This window comes from Anomaloglossus baeobatrachus, chromosome 8 (genome assembly GCF_048569485.1).
Source record: "Anomaloglossus baeobatrachus isolate aAnoBae1 chromosome 8, aAnoBae1.hap1, whole genome shotgun sequence".
Lineage (NCBI taxonomy): Eukaryota > Metazoa > Chordata > Amphibia > Anura > Aromobatidae > Anomaloglossus > Anomaloglossus baeobatrachus.
The window spans coordinates 213,676,768-213,698,872 of NC_134360.1; the positions used below are offsets into that span (position 1 = coordinate 213,676,768).

A 22,105-nucleotide genomic window follows, 5' to 3' on the forward strand; every position below is an offset into this window, starting at 1 on the left:
TCAAAAATACTCATGTCTTCAAGGAGGAGTATGTCCATCTTCTTACAAGGTTTCTATTAGAATAGAGTTTTTTGGGGATTTCTGTTAAAAAGAAATAAAAATGCCTTAAAACATTCTCTCGCTCTCATCATTTTGACATTTGGTAAATATAAATAATTTTGGTTCCTAATTGACCGAAAACGGGAAAGGTTTATTCTGATTTCATGTCATAGTGAGAAAAACCTGCAGATGTGACTTTATAGAGAGCGGAGGGAAAAACCTGGTTTCAACTGTTTGTATCTATCTATCTATCTATCTATTATCTATCTATCTATCTATTATTTATCTATCTATCTATCTATTATCTATCTATCTATCTATCTATCTATCTATCTATCTCTATCTATCTATCTATCCATGTATCTATCTATCTATCTATTATCTATCTATCTATTTATCTATCTATCCACCTATCTATCCCTCTATCTATCTATCTATTATCTATCTATCTACCTATCTATCTATCTATCTATCTATCTACCTATCTATCTATCTATCTATCTATCTATCCATCTATATCTGTCTATCTATCTATCTATCTATCCCTCTATCTATCCATCTATCTATCTATCTATCTATCTATCTATCTATCTATCTATCTATCTATATTATCTATCTATCTATCTATCTATCTATATATCCCTCTATCTATCTATGTATCTATCTATCTATCTATCTATCTATCTATCTATCTATCTATCTATCTATATCTGTCTGTCTATCTATCCCTCTATACCTATCTAGCTATCTATCTATATTATCTATCTAACTATCTATCCATCCATCCATTCATCCATCCATCCATCTATCTATCTATCTATCTATCTATCTATCTATCTATCTATCTATATATCCCTCTATCTATCTATCTATCTATCTATCCCTCTATCTATCTATCTATCTATCTATCTATCTATTATCTATCTATCTATCTATCTATCTATCTATCTATATCTATTATCTATCTATCTATCTATCTATCTATCTATATATCCCTCTATCTATCTATCCCTCTATCTATCTATCTATCTATCTATTATCTATCTATCTATCTATCTATCTATCCCTCTATCTATCTATCTATCTATCTATCTATCTATCTATCTATCTATCTATCTATCTATCTATCTATCCCTCTATCTATCTATCTATCTATCTATCTATCTATCTATCTATCTATCTATCTATCCCTCTATCTATCTATCTATCTATCTATCTATCCCTCTATCTATCTATCTATCTATCTATCTATCTATTATCTATCTATCTATCTATCTATCTATCTATCTATCTATCTATCCCTCTATCTATCTATCTATCTATCTATCTATCTATCCCTCTATCTATCTATCTATCTATCTATCCATCCATCTATCCATCCATCCATCCATCCATCCATCCATCCATCCATCCATCCATCCATCCATCCATCCATCCATCCATCCATCCATCCATCCATCCATCCATCTATCTATCTATATCTATCTGACTCATTGATTAACATTGATGTGAGTGCAATGTGTTTTTTCCACGCAGATGTGTGCGAACCCTCGGTGTGATTTTATTTTCAGCAGGCATTGTCTTTGTGAGTAGTCACTCGAGGTCTCATCTTGAGTGCCTCTTCTCTTTCTTGCCATGTTTTGCTCTCCGCCTTAGTCTAGACTATGTAAATAAAGACACATATCTACATAATACATACTGAGAAAACATTTATTTGTACAAATTCCAGTTTCCAAAGGTCCTTGAAGATATAATAAATGTTACCTTCATAGCCAATGTGAATTAAATGATTGAATACAAAGATCAGCACATGGCAGGGCAACACTTGTAAATGGAATCTGTCACAAGGTTTTTACTACTTCATTTCACAGCAGCATGATGTAGAGGCAGAGACCCTGATTGCAGGGTTGTATCACTTACTTTAAAGGTTGCTAAAGTTTTGACTAAATACTTTCCTTTGCTGCACTTCTGCTAGTTCTATGAATGCTGAGCTCTGTGCAGCCCCATCCCCACGATGTGTCACGGTTGTCTCTCTGCATTATGAGACTAGTGAGATATTCAGGACATGAGAGTCATTTTCCATTCTTGACTCTCAATATTAAACATGTGTTCCTTTCTTTTGGCAGTTGTGGGGTTAAGGTTAATATTCCTTGCCAGCAAGCAGGCTATTTACCTGTTCTGGTGTTTCCAGTTTGGGACCACTCCCAGTCCCTTTATATACCCTCTGCTACCACCAGAGGGTGCCGGATATTCTCTTTGCCATTTGGATGCTGGTCTTGGAGGTGGAAGGAGCTGCTGATAACAGTCTGTTGTAGTTGCTGTGGTGGCTTCAGTCTTGGTGCTGACTGCAGCAGTCTGTTGTTGTGTTCCCCCCGTCTGTCTTCCTTCCATGGTTTGTTATTTCAGTGCAGCAGTGGGACTAGCGTCCTTCATCTGTCTACTCTCTAGCCAGGTACTATTGTAGGGTCATCTCAGAGCTTCAGGTTTCTGCTCGGTATGTGACATGTGAGGAACCTGTATATGGACTGGCTAGTAGTGTAGGGTACAGCAGCAGGTAAGTTGAGGAGGTATCCATCTTCCCTCTCACTAGCATTAAAGTGTCCCCGGTGTACTCCTTGTTTGTCATGGTGCTACCCCTCTTGAGTGTTTTGGCTCACGCTGAACTCTCCCATCATGACACACTGACAGTTTTTTGCATACGCTGTGCATAGTCAGAAATGTGGTGGGGCAGGGTTATACAGAGCTCATGAACATGGAGGACTACATTGCAGCAGGTTTACTAGTCCTACAGTGATAATCTCTTGGTGATAAAACTATCGTTTTATCAAAACTGCAACAAACAGCCCAGTAAGTGACACATCGCTGTATCAGGTTTTCTGTTAGTGATGAGCGAGCGTGCTTGCCACTGCTCATTACTCGATTGAGCAGTGGGGTGCTCGAGATGATTGATATTTGATTGAATATTGTAAGTGCTCAAGTGGGATGCTCGAGTCCCTGCCCCGCATATTTTGCGGCTGTTAGCCAATAAGCATGTGGCGATTTGCCTGCCATACACACTAATGCCATAGCCATGTTTGAAATTGCATTACTTTTGTTGGCCGGCCGCATCACATCATGGGGTCATATATACGACCCGGTAACGTGATACTCGGCCCACTGTCCTCTAGATTCAGTTCAGGAAGAGCTGATGGGGGTGACAGCTTATATTAGAGTAGGGTTTTTACACTTACATGCTATAGTGCCTTTCATGTGGAACTAAAGGGTGTTTTTTGCCTTGTTCAACATAAAAAATAAATCATTTAAAAAAAATGGCGTAAGGTCCCCCTTATGTTTCATAATCACCAAGATAAAGCAGACAGCTGGGGGCTGGTATTGTCAGGCTTGGAAGGTGCATGGTTATTTGGCCCTCCCCAGCCTACAAATATCAGTCAGCAGCCACACCAAAATAGCGCATCACGTTAGATGCACCAATTTTGGCACTTTACCCTGGCTCTTCCCATTTTCCACTACACTATATGGTAACATGAATGGTGTCATTCAAAAGTACAACTCGTTCCGCAAAAGAATAAGCCCTCATATGGCTATGTTGATGGAAAAAAATAAAAAAGTTATGGCTCTCGAAAGAAGGGGAGGAAAAAATGAAAATGAAAAACGGAAAATCGTCTTGGGGTGAAGGAGTTAATAATAACTTTATTATGTGCTTCAAGTACCAAACTCCTTTTAAAAAAAATTGTATGTAGTCTAGTGTAATAATAAAGCTACTATTACATACTACCATAGTGTGGAACAACAGCGCGGTCAACCAGAAAACATCAATCTCCTCTTAATCCTTAACTTATTGGCTCAAGGAAACTTGAAATTCTCAGAGGAGCATTGCATGGCTTATAAGTCTCTTCATGACTATATGACAGTCCCCACAAGTAAAAATGGTACCCATTAATAACCCTGTAAGAGGACTTTCACCCTGCCAAATCAGACAAAAAGGTAAAAGTCCTCTTCCAGAGTGATTATTGGGTACCATTTGTTCTTGTTGGGACTGTCATATTGGCGTAAGGAGACTTATAAGCCATGCAATGCTTCTCTGGAAATTTAAAAAATGCAAGTAGCATGGCTTTCAAGTTTCCTTGCGCTAATATGTTGAGGAGTAAGAGGAGATTGATGGCATTTTGGATAGGCGATGCATTCCAACACTCATGAGCAGTATTCAAATTGTCTCTCCTGGACAGGAGACAAACTCTAGCGCAGCGCCACCTATTGGAAGTAGCGATCCTAAAAGTTAAATGTGGATTTTTAACAATCCTTTACATATAACTTAGGATATATATGCCAGATCAGAATCCCAATTTGCAGACAAGGTGTTTCGGGGTGCTTGCCCCTCGTCAGTGCAAAGTATGGGGTGTCTGATCATGAGCAGTATGACATTCCACTTTTGGGGTCAAGGGTCTAACTTGGTGCCACATGAACTCATCACTCCATAAATTACTGGAACCAGTAATGTTTTTTTCAAGTCGATCCCAATATATGGGGTTACTTGTGACATGTCATGGCAATAACTTTTTTTGGGCCAGAAAATAAACATGTCAAAAGATGTTTGTACTTTCTAGTACAGCGCTGTGTGGGCAGAAAGTAAAGGTTGTCATAGAGATCAATTATTCCCATAGCGGCTGCATTTTTTTACAGTAGGTGGCAAAAAAATACTTTAGTAAGCACAGTGGGAAACCATCCGTCTCTCCTGACCTAAACTTTGCACTTTTTCTTTAGTCACATCAACAACTGGAAGGAGACAGAAAGTAGCATCATTTTTATTTTTACTTTATAAAAGGTCATAGAAGATTTCTAAGGAAAGTTTGATGACACTTCAGATCCCTCTTAAAGGGATCCTGTCACTAGATGTGACCCTTAAAAGCTGCGGCCACCACCAGTGAACCCTTATATACAGCATTCCAGAACACTGTATATAAGAGCCCAGGCCATTCTGGGAACTTTTTTGGCTGAGAGAGCCATGAACGCTACATATTTTAAAATACAATTCCGTGAGAGCCATACTCACCAGGGGGGGAGCGGAGGTGGTGGAGCAGCTCAGAAGGTTACAAGAGACAGGGTGAGCAATGCTGCGGGCACGGAACAGGGTGTGTCGGGACTCAGGAGGGTCAGTGTGTGGAATGTCGGCGATACTGCAACGGGCTCGTGAAGTGTCACGGCGGTGGGTGCCATTGATCTGTCAGCGTGTTGCTTTCAATCTCCTGCAAGTTGACCAGATCGTCTTCAAGAAAATGGCGGGCGCATGTGCAGATCGATGCGATGGACTTCAAGAAAATGGCCGCGGAGTCCCTTCTGTGCATGCACCTCCTCCACAGCTATTTTCTTGAAGTCGATCTTGTCAACAGTGGGAGATTCATTGCAGCCCATAGATCAATGGTGCCCACCGCAACACCCCACGAGCCCCCAGTATCACGGACCCTGCGTCACTACTGCCGCCCTGGTAAGCCATATGCGGTTTGTAAGATGCACCCCCATTTCCCCCCAGTTTTGGGGGAAAAAAGTGCATTTTACAAACCGTAAGATTTTGTTTGCGAGCCAGATGCAGCCATCAAACAACCACATCTGGCTCATGAGCGATAGGTTCCTGACCCCTGCTATACAGGTTCCTCACCTGTTGCCGAGCAGAAATATGAAGCCCTGAAAATTCCCTACCATGGTCACTGGCTAGAGTGCGGGTAGGTAAGGATCACTAGTCCTACGACTGTACTGAAACAACACACCAGGAAAGGAAGACACACAGGGGGGAACATAACAATAGACTGCTGCAGTTAGCACCAAGACTTCAGCCACTACAGCAACTTTAACAAATGATTATCAGCAGCGCCTTACACCTCCTGACCAAGCATCCAAATGGCAAAGAGAATAACTGTCCCTCTCTGCTGGAAGAGAGGGTATATCAAGGGACTGTGAGTGGTCCCAAACCAGAAACACCAGAGCTGGTAATTAGCTTGCTTGCTGACAAGGAATGCTGACAGTAACCCTACAACTGCTAAAAGACTAGTCTCATAATGCAGACAGCCGTAACAATGACATATGCTACATCATCCACACATAGGTCTCCATTGCGCTCCTGCACACACACACTTTTCTCTGCACTGCTGTGGGCAGAGCAAAGTATTGTAATGTGCAGGTGTGGGGGAAGGTCAAAGACCGCCTGCGCATGCGCACTACAATACTTTGATCTGCCCTCAGCAGGGCAGAGAGAATTGCATACGCACAGGCGCGCAGTGGAGACCTCTGTGTGGATGATGTAGGATGCATCATCCACACAGAGCTGGGAAGGAGGACGGCAATGAAAGGAAGACAGGAGGTGCCGGACCTAGGCCAGCGATGCCCAACAGACCCGACCACCCGGCAGGTGAGTATAATAAAATATAAGTGCCCATAAGTACCTGGTACAGCTTTCTAGAATACTGTATATAAGGTCCTACTGGTGGTGGCCGCAACTTATAAGGGACAAATCTGGTGACAGGTTCCCTTAAATTAGTTTGACCATTGTACGAACAGTCATTAAAATGTTGAAGGCCAAGAAAGGCAAATCTTTGGCATCACCTCGTGGTCATTTTCTCAGGCATTATAATTTGATCATATTTAATGAACCAATACTTATGAAACACGATGTACTTTTCGATACTGCACACTTTGATTTTCCGGTGGCCATCTTGGCACTTCACCGTGAATTTTCCTGCTGTGTCTAATTGCAGGTGAGTGCTTGTATGTAAAGTCTATGCTGCTTTATGATATGAGGGCATGAAATTGTAGCTACATTTTAGGTTAATAAGAAAATGCATATTAGTTGGAAAATTGGTTTAAAAACACATTAAAGTCCTCCGTAATAATGGTCCATTAGAGGCACCGCTCCATCAGCGTCTACTGCTGGGAAATGGTATGGCTCTTCCATCTGTTAGATAATGCAAATAGGAAGAACAATCAGCTTTATGTAGAGTGAATGAAATGTAATTTCTTTTTATTAGATGCATTTACTCTTGAATATTCTTCCCAGGGAGTTTGGTCGCTGGAAAGTGAAGAATATGGCACTGGAAAGTAAGGAATTTCCTAACCTAACCCTCGCTCCAGAATTTGTCCGGAACATCCGTCAGTTGGGGAGAAGACCATCCTCAGCGCAAATCACAGAGAACTTGATAAAGAAGTATGGCACTCATATTCTACTGTCTGCTGTGCTGGGAGGTGAGTTTAAGAAAATTATAACCTAAACCTAATGTCTCTGATGCGTAGAAAGCAGTGATAAGACAAGCTCGTTGGGCTAAGCAATGTTATCTACATGGACCTTGCCACTCACGTGCCAATGTCCTTAGTTTCTGACCAGTTGATCATGTTCTAATCATAGATTTCTTAATATTTAGTGATTTAGACATTCAGTTTTTATACTAAGTAGTTTACTTAACCATCTACGTCACCAGGTAGGGACATGTTCAAATTAGGGATGATCGAATAGTTCAATTATTCGGCTTCGCGAATATTTTCCGAATACCTCACCGCTATTCGACTATTCGATGCGCAGTGTAAAGGCCACTTTACACACTGCGATATCGGTACCGATATCGCCAGCGTACGTACCCGCCCCCATCTGTTGTGCGACATGGGCAAATCGCTGCCCGTGTCGCACAACATCGCCCGGACCCGTCACACGGACTTACCTTCCCTGCGACGTTGCTGTGACCTGCGAACCACCTCCTTTCTAAGGGGGCAGTTCATTCAGCGTCACAGCGACGTCACTGGACCCCCGCCCAGTAGAAGCGGAGTTGTGGAGATGAATGGGACGTAACATCCCGCCCACCTCCTTCCTTCCGCATAGCGGCCGGGAGGCAGGTAAGGAAAGGTTCCTCCTGTGTCACACGGAGCGATGTGTGCTGCCGCAGGAACGAGGAACAACCTCGTTACTGCTGCAGTAACGATATTTGAGAATGGACCCCTATGTCACCGATGAGCGATTTTGCACGTTTTTGCGATGATGCAAAATCGCTCATAGGTGTCACACGCAACGGCATCGCTAAAGCAACCGGATGTGCGTCACAAATTCCGTGACCCCAACGAGATCACTTGAGCGATGTCGCAGCGTGTAAAGCCCGCTTAAGTCTATGGGAAGCCTGAATAGTTCCGAATAGTTGTTATTCGGGTTTCCCATAGACTTACATTGCGCATCGAATATTCGCGAATAGTCGAATAGCGGCGAGGTATTCGGAAAATATTCGCGAAGCCGAATAATCGAAGTATTCGATCATCCCTAGTTCAAATATATCAGTGTGACTGAAGATAAGTTTGAAGAGAACATTATCTTTGATTATTGATTGATTATGCAGTAGATGTGGAAAGTGTTCCAGAGCACATGATTCCGTCACCAGATTTGGCCCCTATACACACGGCTCATGCACAAGAATGCAGTGATTGTTAGATTGGTAGAGTAAATGTAAATAGAGTCAATGAAAGCCAAGGAAGAGATATTAGATGGAGTTAAAGGGAACCTGTCAGGTCATTTACGTGTTCTAACCTAGTGGCAGGGTGATGTGTGGCCTAGTAACCCCTTCCTACCCATCCCTGTATTGTAATAATGTGTAATGTGCATGTATAAATATGAGTTTTATTACTTATGTGTACCCTATGTAAATGAGCAGGGAATCTAGCTCCATGAGTGTCGCATCGCCCTGTGGGTGTTTGCATGTTTTCTGTGGTATCACGCCCCTGTGGGCATGATACCATGGATTTACATCAGCGACATGACCATCACTACTTCAGATCACGTGCATGCGCACTTATCATTTCCGCAGCCTTGCTTGCTTCTCGTCTTCAGACGTGCTCTGCGCATGCTCAGAATACTCCTGCGGTTCCGGTCATGCATAGAGCGCTCTGAAGACGAGAAGCAAGCACCCAGATAACAAGGCTGTGGGAATGGTAAGTGCGCATGCGCGGGACTCAAGTAGCGGCGGTTATGTCGCTGATGTAAATCCATGGTATCATGCCCACAGGGGCTTGATACCATGGAAAACATGCAAATGTGATGCGACGCCCATGGGGCTAGAGCCCCTGCTCATTTACATAGGGTACACATAAGTAATAAAACACATTTTATACATTCACATTACACATTACAACACAGGGATGGGTAGGAAGGGGTTACTAGGCCACACATCCCCCTGCTTGTAGATTAGAACTCATAAATGATCTGACAGGTTCCATTTAAAGGGAACCTATCACCAGATTTGGCGACTATAAGCTGCGGTCACCACCACCGGGCTCTTATATGCACCATTTTAAAATGCTGTATACAAGAACCCAGGCCGCACTTTTTAACATAAAGAAACCCTTTTATAATATTCACCTTGGGGGTGGATTACATCTGTGTCTCCGGTACGTATGACGTCCGTTATCACATGTACTGGACACACGGACACACGAAGACCCATTCAAATCAATGGGTCTGCGCATACGATCTTGCACACGCGTGTCCGTGTGCTTCACATGGCAACATGTCCGTTTTCTGCCGGCAGCATAGGTGTCAAACGGACCGCACACTGATGTGATCCATGTGACATGTACCAGAGAAAACACAATTGACATAAAAGTAAACAATTCTTATCCTTACCTGCCTCCGGAGCTGCTGTCTCTGCTCTTACTTCCAGGCAGCTCATTATACCTCATGCATATTCACTTTACCAGGAAGTAACAACAGCGCAGGAGGCAGCAGCACTGGAGCCAGTTAAGTATACCAGCTCATGCTGTCCGTGTGCTATCCGAATGTCTTACGGATAGCACAGGGACAGCGCACACAACACACACACGTAGAGTCGGACTGGCTACCGGAGAAACCTCAAGTAATACCAGTCCTGGCTGCGGTTACCTGCACTGAACTCCGCAGCTCTCACCTGAGCTCCGGAGTGCAGCCTGGACTGAACTCGGGGTTTGCAGGACTGAACCGTGAGCGCCGACTGATTCCACAGCGATTGCGGTTCAGTTCATGGCAACTGCGGACAGGCCGGGGTGAACTCTGAAGCTCTCACCTAAGCTCTCACCCTCACCTAAGCTTCGGAGTTCAACCCGGCCTGTCCGCAGCTGTCATGAACTGAACCGCCATCGCTGTGGAATCAGTCGGCGCTCACGGTTCAGTCCTGAAAACCCCGAGTTTAGTCCAGACTGGTAGCCAGTCCGACACTGCGTGTGTGTGTTGTGTGCGCTGTCCCTGTGCTATCCGTAAGATATTCGGATATCACACGGACAGCATAAGCTGGTATACTTACCTGGTGAGAGCTCCAGAGTTCAATGCAGGTAACCGCAGCCAGGCCTGGTATTACTGATGGTTTCTCCAGTAGCAAGTCTGACGCTGCACACATGGACACACATACACATACATACGGACACACACACACACACACATACACACTGACACACACGGACACACACACACACACACGGACACCCATACATGGACACACACACACGGACACACACGGACACACAGACACACACATGGACACACACACATACGGACACACACACATACGGACACACACGGACACACACACGGACACACACACAGATACACACACACACGGACACACACACACACACACGGACACACACACATACGGACACACACACATACACACGGACACACACATGGACACACACACAGACACACACAAACACACAAAAAGACACACACAAACACACACAAAGACACACACACACAGACACACACACGGACACACACAAACACACACAAAGACACACACACGGACACACACATACCCACCTTCATCACGAACCATGGAAAACATTAGCATTTTGCATGGACATGTGAAGGAGGCCTAACACATAACACATTTGAAGGGAATTTTCAGAGGTATTTCCAAAATTCTAAATTTTTGATTGTTGGTGGAGACAAGCTTAAATTGCAAAATGAGTTTCTTTTTAATGATAAACCCCTGTATGTGGCTTGCTTGGCTTTACTCTAGTGATGTTGTATGGGAATAAAAGTGTCATGGCCGCCCCCTCCACTGCGAAACTTTCCCGACGTAAATGCAAAAAGTTATACAAAGGTGAATAAATCCCTTAAAGACGAGTGTGTATAGACGCTTATATCAGATTAAAAGCACATTACTTTGTTGCTATGGTAACAAATCACACAGGTAACAACATCCAGTTATGACAGATGTGTAACAATATGTTTTCTCTCTTTTGTCCCTTCTCCTTTCTCCGCCATGAGCTACTTTTTTTTTTTCTTTAACATAAAAGACTACATTCTTTACCAGCTTTTACGGCTTTTTGGTCAACATTAAAGAGATCAATTGAGAAGAAGTAAATTGACGATTAAGCCTCATTCAGACTTCTGTTTTTCACGTACGTGTCCTATCCATGTTCACAGATACAACATGTACCCATTATAGGAGTGGCTGACGTGTACATCATTTTTCACCGCGAAAATCATCAATACATGTCCAATTTTGACCCGAGTAAAAAAGTATCTGGCAGCAGATTTTTGCTAGAACAAATGATGTAGGGGCTGAGACCCTGATTCCTGCAACATGACAGATAGTTACTGTTTCAAAAAAATCTGTATTTTATCAGCAGGTGATTATCACTAGAGGACTAGGTCTCACGCGCAGACCAGTCAGGCTAATATGTGTAACCACACCCCCACCACTGATTAGCAGCAATTATCCAACTCCAGTCCTCAAGAGCCACCAACAGTGCAGGTTTTCCAGATTTGTTAGCATTGCACAGGTTTTGGATTCATCCTCTGTGCAGATAATTAAATTATTCCCTGTGTAATACTAAGGAGATCCTGAAAAATTGCAGTGTTGGTGGCTCTTGGGGATTGGAGTTGGGGAACACTGATGTACATTGACAGAATGCTGCTAATCAGTGGTGTGGGCGCGTTATATTGGGCTTAACTCTGTGATCTATGCTCGATCTGCAGCAAAGAAAGCAATGATTGTAGCAAAATGACAGCATGTAAACCAGTTAGTGACACAATGCGGGAAACATGCTCCTCTCTGATTACATGGCAAAAAGCTGCTGATAGATTTCCTTGAACTGTCCTGTGCATTGAGCATTTCCTGTGGCAGATGGAGTTGTAATAGTTCTCGAATACACAGCCAGCAAATGACAAACTGCTAGAATCAGTATCTCTGCCCTTACATCATACTGCTCTCAGATTACATAGCAAAAACATGCTGACAGATTTCCTTGAACGGTCCTGTGCATAGAGCATTTTTCTGTGCCAAGTGGATTCTCAACAGTTCTCGACTGCACAGCCAGCAAGTGACACATTGTTAGAATCAGGATCTCTGCCCCTACATCATGCTGTTCTCAGATTACATAGCAAAAACCTGCTGACATATTCACTTGAATTGTCCTGCACATTGAGCATTTTCTGTGGCACATGGAGTCGTAACAGTTTTTGACTACACACACAGCAAGTTACACACTGCTGGAATCAGGTACTTTGCCCCTACATCATACTGCTCTTAGATTACATAGCAAAAACTGCTGATAGATTTCCTTGAACTGTCCTGTGCAATGAGCATTTCTTTTACCCCGTGGAGTTGTAACAGTTTTCAACTACACAGTCAGCAAGTGATACACTGCTGGAATCAGGATCTCTGCCCCTACATCATGCTGGTTTCAGATTACATAACAAGAACCTGCTGATAGATTTCCTTGAACTGTCCTGTGCATTGAATATTTCCTGTGCCAAGTGAAGTCGTACCAGTTCTCGACTACACAGCCAGCAAGTGACACATTGCAAGAATCAGGGTCTCTGCCCCTACATCAAGCTGCTCTCAGATTACATAGCAAAACATGCTGATAAATTTACTTAAACTGTCCTGTGCAATGAGCATTTGCTTTCCCCCGTAGAGTCGTAGCAGTTCTCGACTACTCAGTCAGTAAGTGACACACTGCTGGAATCAGAGTCTTTGCCCCTACATCATGCTGCACTCAGATTACATAGCAAAAACCTGCTGACAGATTCTATTGAACTGTCCTGTACATTGAGCATTTCCTCTGGCAGATGGAGACGTAACAGTCGTAACAGTTCTTGACTACACATCGCAAGAATCAGGGTCTCTGCCCCTACATCATGCTGTTCTCAGATTACATACCAAAAACTCAGATTCCTTTTAAGGACCAAAATTACTCATGCAAGTCTATAGGTGCAAGAGGATTACAGCCAGAACATGGACGCCATCTTTGTGCCGGCCATTTTTAACATTGCAATTAGCTTTTAATTTTTTTTTCAACGCTGTAACTTTGATCGTCAAATCTAAAAAAAAATGACTGAATATTGATGAAAATTGGACTGTACGCATAAAAAGACCGACTTCTGAAACTGTGATGATGCTAAACGATATGGAACATGGAGTATGTAGAGTGATGGAATATTTGTGACGCCCGGGCCTAACAGGTCATCACAGGGTATTGCACAATCTGCCCTTCTGCACAGTATCCACATCCTCATTGGTTACGGGTCCCCAACTAACGGTGTTGCCAACAGCAGTCAGTTAAAGTCCTAGGTACACTCTGCACCACACCCACCAGACATGCCAGTGGACGGCCTGAGTGGAATAGGGTCGCCCACTTGGGGGGTTGGTAAGGGGAGGTCAGGAGTGTCCGGAGCAGTTCATTTGGAGTTAGGGAGTTGAAGTGGGAGGTTGAAGTCAGAATCCGGGCTCCTTGGAGGAAACTAGGTGACAGATGGTGGTCTGGACCTAGTAGGAGCTGGACCCCCGGTCGCAGGGGATCGTGGCAAGGGGCACAGAACTGTCGAGGAGGACAGCCGGCGGCCTTGCACCATCACCGGACTGGGACCAGGGCACGACGGGGTACGTGGACCCTAGGTCAGGGAGTAGCGTCAGGCAACCTGACAATTTACCCGACGAGGATGGAGCCTTCAAGATCCGCTCTCCACCCGCTCCAAAATCGGGATACTAGCGCAACGAGGGGGATAGGACTTTTCCACAAATACGGTCCAGAAAATCCCAAGCGTGAACCCTGAGAGCAAGCTCCCACAGTTAGCCATACTGGGGAGCGGGACCCGACTAGTGCCGTACTACCGGGACCGACAAAGACGTAACTTAGTGCCAGGAGGCAGGTCACTGATCACCAGGCAACACCATCGGGGACAGGACACGAACTAGCTCCCCTCAGTGGCAGCGGTGTCCAGAACTTTGGTTTACCCAGTTGTCGGTGTCAGCTGTATGGACTGAGTGAGTACAGAGTTGGCCCCTGCGCCTCCCACGGCACCTCCCCAATGCCATCACCAAGTCTCGGGGCATCCCCCCTATCCGTGGAGGGTCCAAACACCTGGCTGCCCCACTCCATCATCTCCGGGTACTCCCAACTGCAGCGGTGCTAGTCCCAAAATTACCACAAACCACAGGTGGCGTCACGAACTCTAACACATCCCCTGTAAATAACCCCCTTTGTTCGAGGAGCCGCACGATCCCCCCCAGGGTCCAGAGACCCCTCGATCCGGATCCGAGCAGCCCGGCTGCTGACGCTGGGGCGGTACATATTCCTTGTGAAAATTTGGCAAGTTGTGCGGAAACGTGGATTCCTGGACCTTAATCTTACCCGTGCCACGAATAGATACCAAAGATCTGACATATTAGTGGTCATTGGCATATAGCATGGGTACAAAATTAAAGACGTTCTTCCCTTGGAAGGTTCTCCACCATGACAGATGCAGTTTACAGCGCATTATTGCACAAGTTATAGGTATATGAATATTTTTAGCTCGGATTATGATCAGTGTTGTGTAGCCTATATACAGAACAGCTGGCCGTGACATCATCATCACTTGTGTATATAGCTTCACACTTACCAGCCGCAGGTGTGAAGCTTGTATACACCCCGTAAACTCACACATTCAATCAGATGGTAATGTGGTGTGTAAGAAAAGATTAAATGTTATCATATACATAATGTATGAAGATCAGGTATCAGTACATAGATTTTACTTATTAGGCTTAAAGGGGCATTCCACCTAAAATAAAAAAAGAATGCTAACTGGTTGTCCCAACGTGATTGGACTTTCAGAAATGTGAATCGGATACAGCAGTCCCGATCGTTTAGATATTCTCCATTTTTTAGTAAGAATTGTTGGGGGTGGGACGGGTTTGCAGTTATGGAAGATTTCCACTTCACCAATCTACCTCTGTACAAATAGTGAGACGGAGGTAAGAATTTGTATTTTATTATGTAGGACAGGACAGAAAGGTAAGATAATATATTTTAGCAATCCAATTGTAGATTAGAAATTAAATCTATTTTTTCTTTAACTTGGATAGTCCCAAAGGAGAAGAAACTACAGTTATAGGGATTGTCCAGAACCAAAATATTTATCATTCATGACCTATCCATAAAGAAAGGTCATTCATTTGACATAAATCACTTGGCGTTTGGTACCCAGTCCCCTCACCAATCACTTGAGAGATGATTCTGCAATGGCCAAAACTAAGGAACGAATGGAAAGAATCACATTGGACATTTACATCGCATAGTGGACACTTCGAGTACTGCACTTTAGCTCCCATTTAATAGGTCATCATGATACACTGTCTGAATCCGCACATGCGGATTACAGCAACTGCATCGGACCCTGTTCACATTACAGAATCCAATAGGCAACCTGGTTTCTCTTAAATTGCTCAGCTCTGCCGGGCGTCGGCTGAGTTGTTTTCTCTGCTCCCAGCCGTGCAGGAGTTAATCCTATATGGAGCAGTGTGTAACTCTTCTGATGTATAAGGCTGGGGGGTTTGTCAGGAGATAGCCAAAGACAGCATCTGCTTATGTTCTTGTGAAACGCTGGTGTCCTTGCGATCCTCTTTTAGTGACCTGTGATCTGCTGTTTGTGTGGTGTGGAAGTGTCAGTTGGTATGCCTTACTTCTTCACTTATATTTTATTTCCTCCTGTGCCTTTACTGTCTTCCCTTTGTGGTTGTCAGCTGAGTGAGCAAGTCTCTGTTCATGTCTTTTCAGATAGGGGGGTTATTTTGGGGTGAGGGCTGTGGGGGAGTTAGGCCAAGGTATGGTGAGGAGACAGGGACACGCTGGGGGCCCAAACCTCACCACCTCAAAGTGTACCTCTGGGATAAGGGTCAATGCAGGGATCCCAATCTGAGAGCCAGTTCAGGTCCCCCCTGCAATCCAGCCCACCCATGACATACACCCCTTTAAATTGAAGCTCTGCTGCTAACAATACAATTTAGCCAGATATACTGTACATGGCATATGTGTTTATCATGAGGTGCTGACAATCTGCTACAAGCCATCATAGCAGCGAACTTACTTTGTAAATTACAGATTATATACGCATATATATATATATATTATATAAGGTTGAAAGTGGGAGAGGTTGTAATTGTGACTTAACCTTGACAGAAAGGGCACCAACGTTTGGCTCATTTTAGTACAATTTTCAATATTTCCTTTTAGACCTTTTTATTGTTTGTCTAAATGACTCCTTGTGCCTCACATAAAAAAGGTGTATGGCTTTGCTTGTGCCTCTCCTAAAAAAAAGGTGTATGGCTTTGCTTTTGCCTCACCTAAAAAAGGTGTATGGCTTTGATTTTGCCTCACCTAAAAAAAGGTGTATGGCTTTGCTTGTGCCTCACCTAAAAAAGGTGTATGGCTTTGCTTGTGCCTCACCTAAAAAAGGTGTATGGCTTTGCTTGTGCCTCTCCTAAAAAAAAGGTGTATGGCTTTGCTTGTGCCTCACGTAAAAAAAGGTGTATGGCTTTGCTTGTGCCTCATCTAAAAAAAGGTGTATGGCTTTCCTTGTGCCTCACCTAAAAAAGGTGTATGGCTTTCCTTGTGCCTCACCTAAAAAAGGTGTATGGCTTTGCTTTTGCCTCACCTAAAAAAAGGTGTATGGCTTTTCTTGTGCCTCACGTAAAAAAAGGTGCATGGCTTTGCTTGTGCCTCACCTAAAAAAAGTGTATGGCTTTGCTTGTGCCTCACCTAAAAAAAGGTGCATGGCTTTGCTTGTGCCTCACCTAAAAAAAGTGTATGGCTTTGCTTGTGCCTCACCTAAAAAAAGGTGAATGGCTTTCCTTGTGCCTCACCTAAAAAAGGTGTATGGCTTTGTTTCTGCCTTACCTAAAAAGGTGTATGGCTTTCCTTGTGCCTCACCTAAAAAAAAGGTGTATAGCTTTGCTTGTGCCTCACCTAAAAAAGGAGTATGGCTTTCCTTTGCCTCACCTAAAAAAGGAGTATGGCTTTGCTTGTGCGTCACCTAAAAAAGGTGTATGGCTTTGCTTGTGCCTCACCTAAAAAAAAGAGTATGGCTATGTGCACACGTTGCGTAAATACATGCAGTTACGCTGCGCTTTGTAGCGCAGCGTAACTGCATGCGTCCTGCGTCCCCTGCACAGTCTATGGAGATTGTGCAGGGGCCGTGCGCACGTGGCGTTTTAGAGCGCAGCGCTTCAGCTACTGCCGAAGCGCTGCGTAAAAAGAAGTGGCATGTCACTTCTTCCGTGCGCTTTGCCGGCAGCTCCTGCTCTGTCTATGGGAGGAGCTGCAGGCAGAGCGCATGGAATCGGCTTCACTACGGACATTTCTGCAGCGATTTAAAGCGCACATGTGCTCTTCAGATCGCTGCAGAAAGTTCTGCAGTGAACTGTACGCAACGTGCGCACATAGCCTAAGGCTTTCATTGTGCCTCACCTAAAAAAAGGTGTATGGCTTTGCTTGTGCCTCACCTAAAAAAAGGTGTATGGCTTTGACATGGGAATGTTAGATAGCTTAGGATGTACCAATGTGTTCCCAAATTATAAGCATAAAAGTGCTCTAACAGTAAGTCAACTGAGAGGTGGAATAAAGATCCACCAAATTTATTATCCAATGCTTCTGTGATATTGTCTGTGCATTTTCTGGGGAATTTGCCATATAGATCCCTTATTTACAGCATAGAAAAATCAGTGGATCATACATATTGATTATTTATTGTTTATCGATCTAGCTCAATGGTTTTCTTACAGCGCTGAGCTCCTAGGTTCAAATGTGATCAGGAACAACATCTATAGGCTCCTATACACATTAGAATAAAGTAAGCTGAACCCGCGGTTCTTGATGAGTTTGGCCAATGGTCTAATGTGTTTAAGGGCACCGTCCGACTGATCCTCGGGAGAGATGTCGATCATTTTTGTGTACCTTTGGCCTGTTGATCGTATTGCTCTCAATGATATAAGCTGCCATCCGACGCATTAGTTGGCGGCTTTCTAAGGCCTCTTTCACACGTCCGTGGAAAACACTTGTTAAACGTGCGTATGGCCTTTTGTGTGCCGTGATTTTGGCACACGTGTGTTCTCCGTGTGCTATCACGGATAGCACACGGAGATCAGGAACCTTTCACTCACCTGTCCCCGGGGCTGCTGTCCGTGATGCTGATTTCTCCGGTGCTGCGGTCCCACTTGCTTCCGGGTCCACGGTGTAGTGAATATGCAATGAGCATAATGATATGGCCTGGAAGCAAGGGACAGTAGCGCTGAAGACAGGTGAGTATAGAAATTCATGTTATTTCAAAGACACGTGTTTTCTCCGGAATGTGTCACACGGATCACACCATTGTGTGGTCGATGTGACATCAGTGCTGCTGGAAAAAAACGGACTTGTCTCCATGTGGAACACACGGACACACGGTCCTTGTGAAAACATCGATGTGTGCGCAGACCCATTGATTTTAATGTGTCTGCATATGTTCGTGTTACGTATGAAAATGGTGTCATACGTACCGGAATCACTGACATGGGAAGGGAGCCTAATAGATAACACAGGAGTGCTGAACCGAGCAATTGCTCCTGTTTATGGGAGTATTGGCTGAGATTGCTATCGGCTAAACCACTGGCTGTCACGGATGTGTCTGGACCTTCAGGTACTGTTACTGGGACCAGGTGAATAACGGCCCGGCAATCGTCCAGATATTAATGGACGCTATCCCTTTAAGAGCTGAATTTAGGTTTTTTTTTATGTTCCTTGCTAGGTTGGAGGAGCCTTTCCTCCAGCTGGTAATTAAGGGCCTTTTTAAGGTTAGGTCTCTCAATTCTCCAGTGCGGGTTATTGTAATGCCTGTCTGGATCCACAGACTCAGACGGGCTGTAATGGAAAAGCAAAACGGGAGCCACTCACCAAGCAGGACCCCTAGTACCCTGAAACCTTTTAACCCCTATACAGGGATTTGGAATTACACAGGGCCCCGGTGATCACTAACTGTGGAAGGCTGCAGTCCGAGAGAGTAGTCATCAGGCAGGGTCAAACCAGAAATTGCAGAACAGGGACAGAATCAGCAGGCAAGGACATAATCAGAAAACAAGTGTGACGCCCTGGACTAGCCAGGTAGTCACAGATAGCGTCCCGCACAACACCAGTCTCACACAAGGTAACACCAGCCAAACCATAAACTCTAGTCACCTCCCTCAGAGCTTAATGGACACACCAGGGGGGTGGAGCTAGGTGGTTGGCCATGCCCACCGAGGAAATCAGAGGGCCTGAGGCAGGAAACAGTCAGTTGAGTTGAGTTGAGTTTGAGTGTTGAGCAGTGGAGGAGGACAGGCCTGTGGTACAGGCCTGTGACAGACTGACAGGTGTGAGGGTCGTAGCCCGCACACCTTGGCTAGGAGGCATACGGTGGCCTTAGCCTGCAGGAGCCGGGAAGACGGCTCAGTGGAACCGTGGTGGACCGGGACAGGGTAGTGGCCCGCCGGTACCGACCCGGGGAACCGACTGAAAACCGGAGCACACAGGGGGTACTCAGACCCTGAAACGAGGTCCAGAATTCACTGGACTGAGTTAATTCACTGATTGCGGTCTGGAATATAGGTCCTTTCCCACCCAAGTCCCGACTGAAGACAACAGCCCACCGAGGGGGATAGAAAGCCACCGCACAGGCAGAGAGATCCCACGGGTGAGCGTCTGCTTGCAAACGGGCTCCTTCGACATATACACAGCCGGAGAGCGGACTCCTGTCACTAAAGCACAGGCTGTCTACACATACACTACACGGTGCAGGAGAAAGGCAAAGACCACCAAAGCGGGTGGGGAACCAGACGCAGCCGGCTGCGGGCACCGACCACCATCAACTTTGTTTACCAGAGACTTGTGTGTGTCAATAACAGTGAGTACAACAGTCCTGTCTGGCCGCGTACCGCCCAGCTACTTCTCCCCAACGGGTCCCGGGGCCATCATCCCTACCCATGGAGGGGTTAACATCTTGCTGCATCACCATCTCCCCCGGGTGCCTAGAAACCGCAGCGGTGGTGTCTACACCTTCACCACATCCCGTGGGTGTCGTCACAAACTCAAACACAGCTCCGGCCGTACACCTACCTACCACCCCCCCTAAGTAGCGCCAGCACCCTTTCAGAGCGAAGTGACCCCGGGTCCGGAGGCGCTCGAGCCACTCACCAACGAGCCCGGATCCGAGTGGCTCGGCTACAGCCGAGCGCGGCGGTACACAAGCAGAGGTCAAATCCAGATCGGGCAGCGAGATACAAAAACAGCAGGCAGAAGGGTAGTCAGGAAACAAGCAGAGATCAGCACACAGGAATCACTATACAAATAACACAGGAACCAGGAATAGAACTATCTCTGGCAGTGGTCAGCAGACAGGAGGGGGAATAAGAAGGGTGTGGTGCCTTCCCATTGGCTGCAGGTGAATGATGGCAATTTCAGCTGGAAGATACATGCCACCGCCAGTCAGCCAGTGGTACTGCAGGTTCTAGGGAAACCCAGCCTAGTGGATGAGCGGAGCCTGCGCTCACCAGAGCCACGGGCACCGACTCCTCTCCCATCACCAGCACTATCCACACTGGGAACACGGCGTCACCTGGTGATCGGAGCAGAAGTCGCAGGAGCGGACTCCGGTGGGGACATGACAGTTATACTCTTGAAGTTGCTTGCCCTGGTGTGCTCGTTACTTCACACTTCTGTAGCTATGTTTTCTGAAGATTCCCTCTTAAAGATAAGTTGTTGTTTTTCCTTTTTCCCCTTTTGCTGGTTACTTTTCTGTTTTTGTTTTCCCCTGTGGATTGGTGGGTGGGGGGATTTAGTCCTAGGGTCTGGCTAGGAGACAGGGGCACGTTGGTGGGCCACACCTCCTAACCATTAAAGATTCCAGTGGTTTGAGGGTAAGCGCAGGGCCCCCCAGTGTCTGGGTCAGCGCAGGAGCCCTTGGTTCACCCCCCATCTTTGTGTTACAGCCTTCCTTATTCCCTGGAGTCCACTTGCTGGGTGTCTCTCCCCACACCCAACGTGACACTGGCCAAAGCATCATTCTTTAATTAGTATGCATTTTCTGTCTGAGAACCCTGCGCCAACCATAGCCATGTGTTTTGTTTCACATATATAACTTGGTCCTTTGCTTCCCATACAGAGCAAGTATTTTAACTGCAGGTGAGGTTACACATACTGTAGGTTAGGGACCCCAAAAATAGAGATTACCTTGGCGTTTGGTTTGGGCCTCATTTGCATTGATCAATACAATGGCTAAACATCTCTCATTCCTATTATTCATAGCAGTTATGCATATAGTAATTTCATGTTTTCCACTTTTATCAGATAGTCCATTGTATTTTTCAGTCTAGTATTCGCATAGCAGTTCTGCTTTTCATTATTCCCCTATACATTGTGACTAGTGTGCAACTCTTTATCCTATTGTGTAGTTGTATATTTTTGAGTCTTGCACCTTGTTCACACCATTGGTGTTCCAGACGTACATTCTTTAACTGGCCAAAGCATCGTCCGGCGAAACCCATATAATGTGTATGGCTGACCTAAGAGTACCTAATCATGACTGTCCTATATGGACAAGGACGACCCAACCCTGGAGGGGATAAAGGTATCCATTGGTGGTTTAGTTTCCCATGTTTGCTTGGGTGTGGGTTTCCCTTCTGTACTTTGTGTTCTTCCTACAATCCAAAAATACTGATACTGATTTTTTTTTTATTAATTAACTAAAGGCTACTTTACACACTGCGATATCGGTCCCGATATCGCTAGTGTGGGT

General features: G+C 45.1%; 1 protein-coding gene across 1 annotated transcript in view; it reads left to right on the plus strand.

The window, feature by feature from the left end:
* The window catches only part of BRINP2 (BMP/retinoic acid inducible neural specific 2), a 482,664-nt gene that overhangs the window by 72,357 nt on the left and 388,202 nt on the right, over nt 1-22,105 (plus strand). The window contains exon 3 of the mRNA XM_075320160.1: nt 7,085-7,269. Coding sequence (XP_075176275.1) covers nt 7,085-7,269 — 185 coding nt within the window. The remainder of the gene's footprint in view (nt 1-7,084; nt 7,270-22,105) is intronic.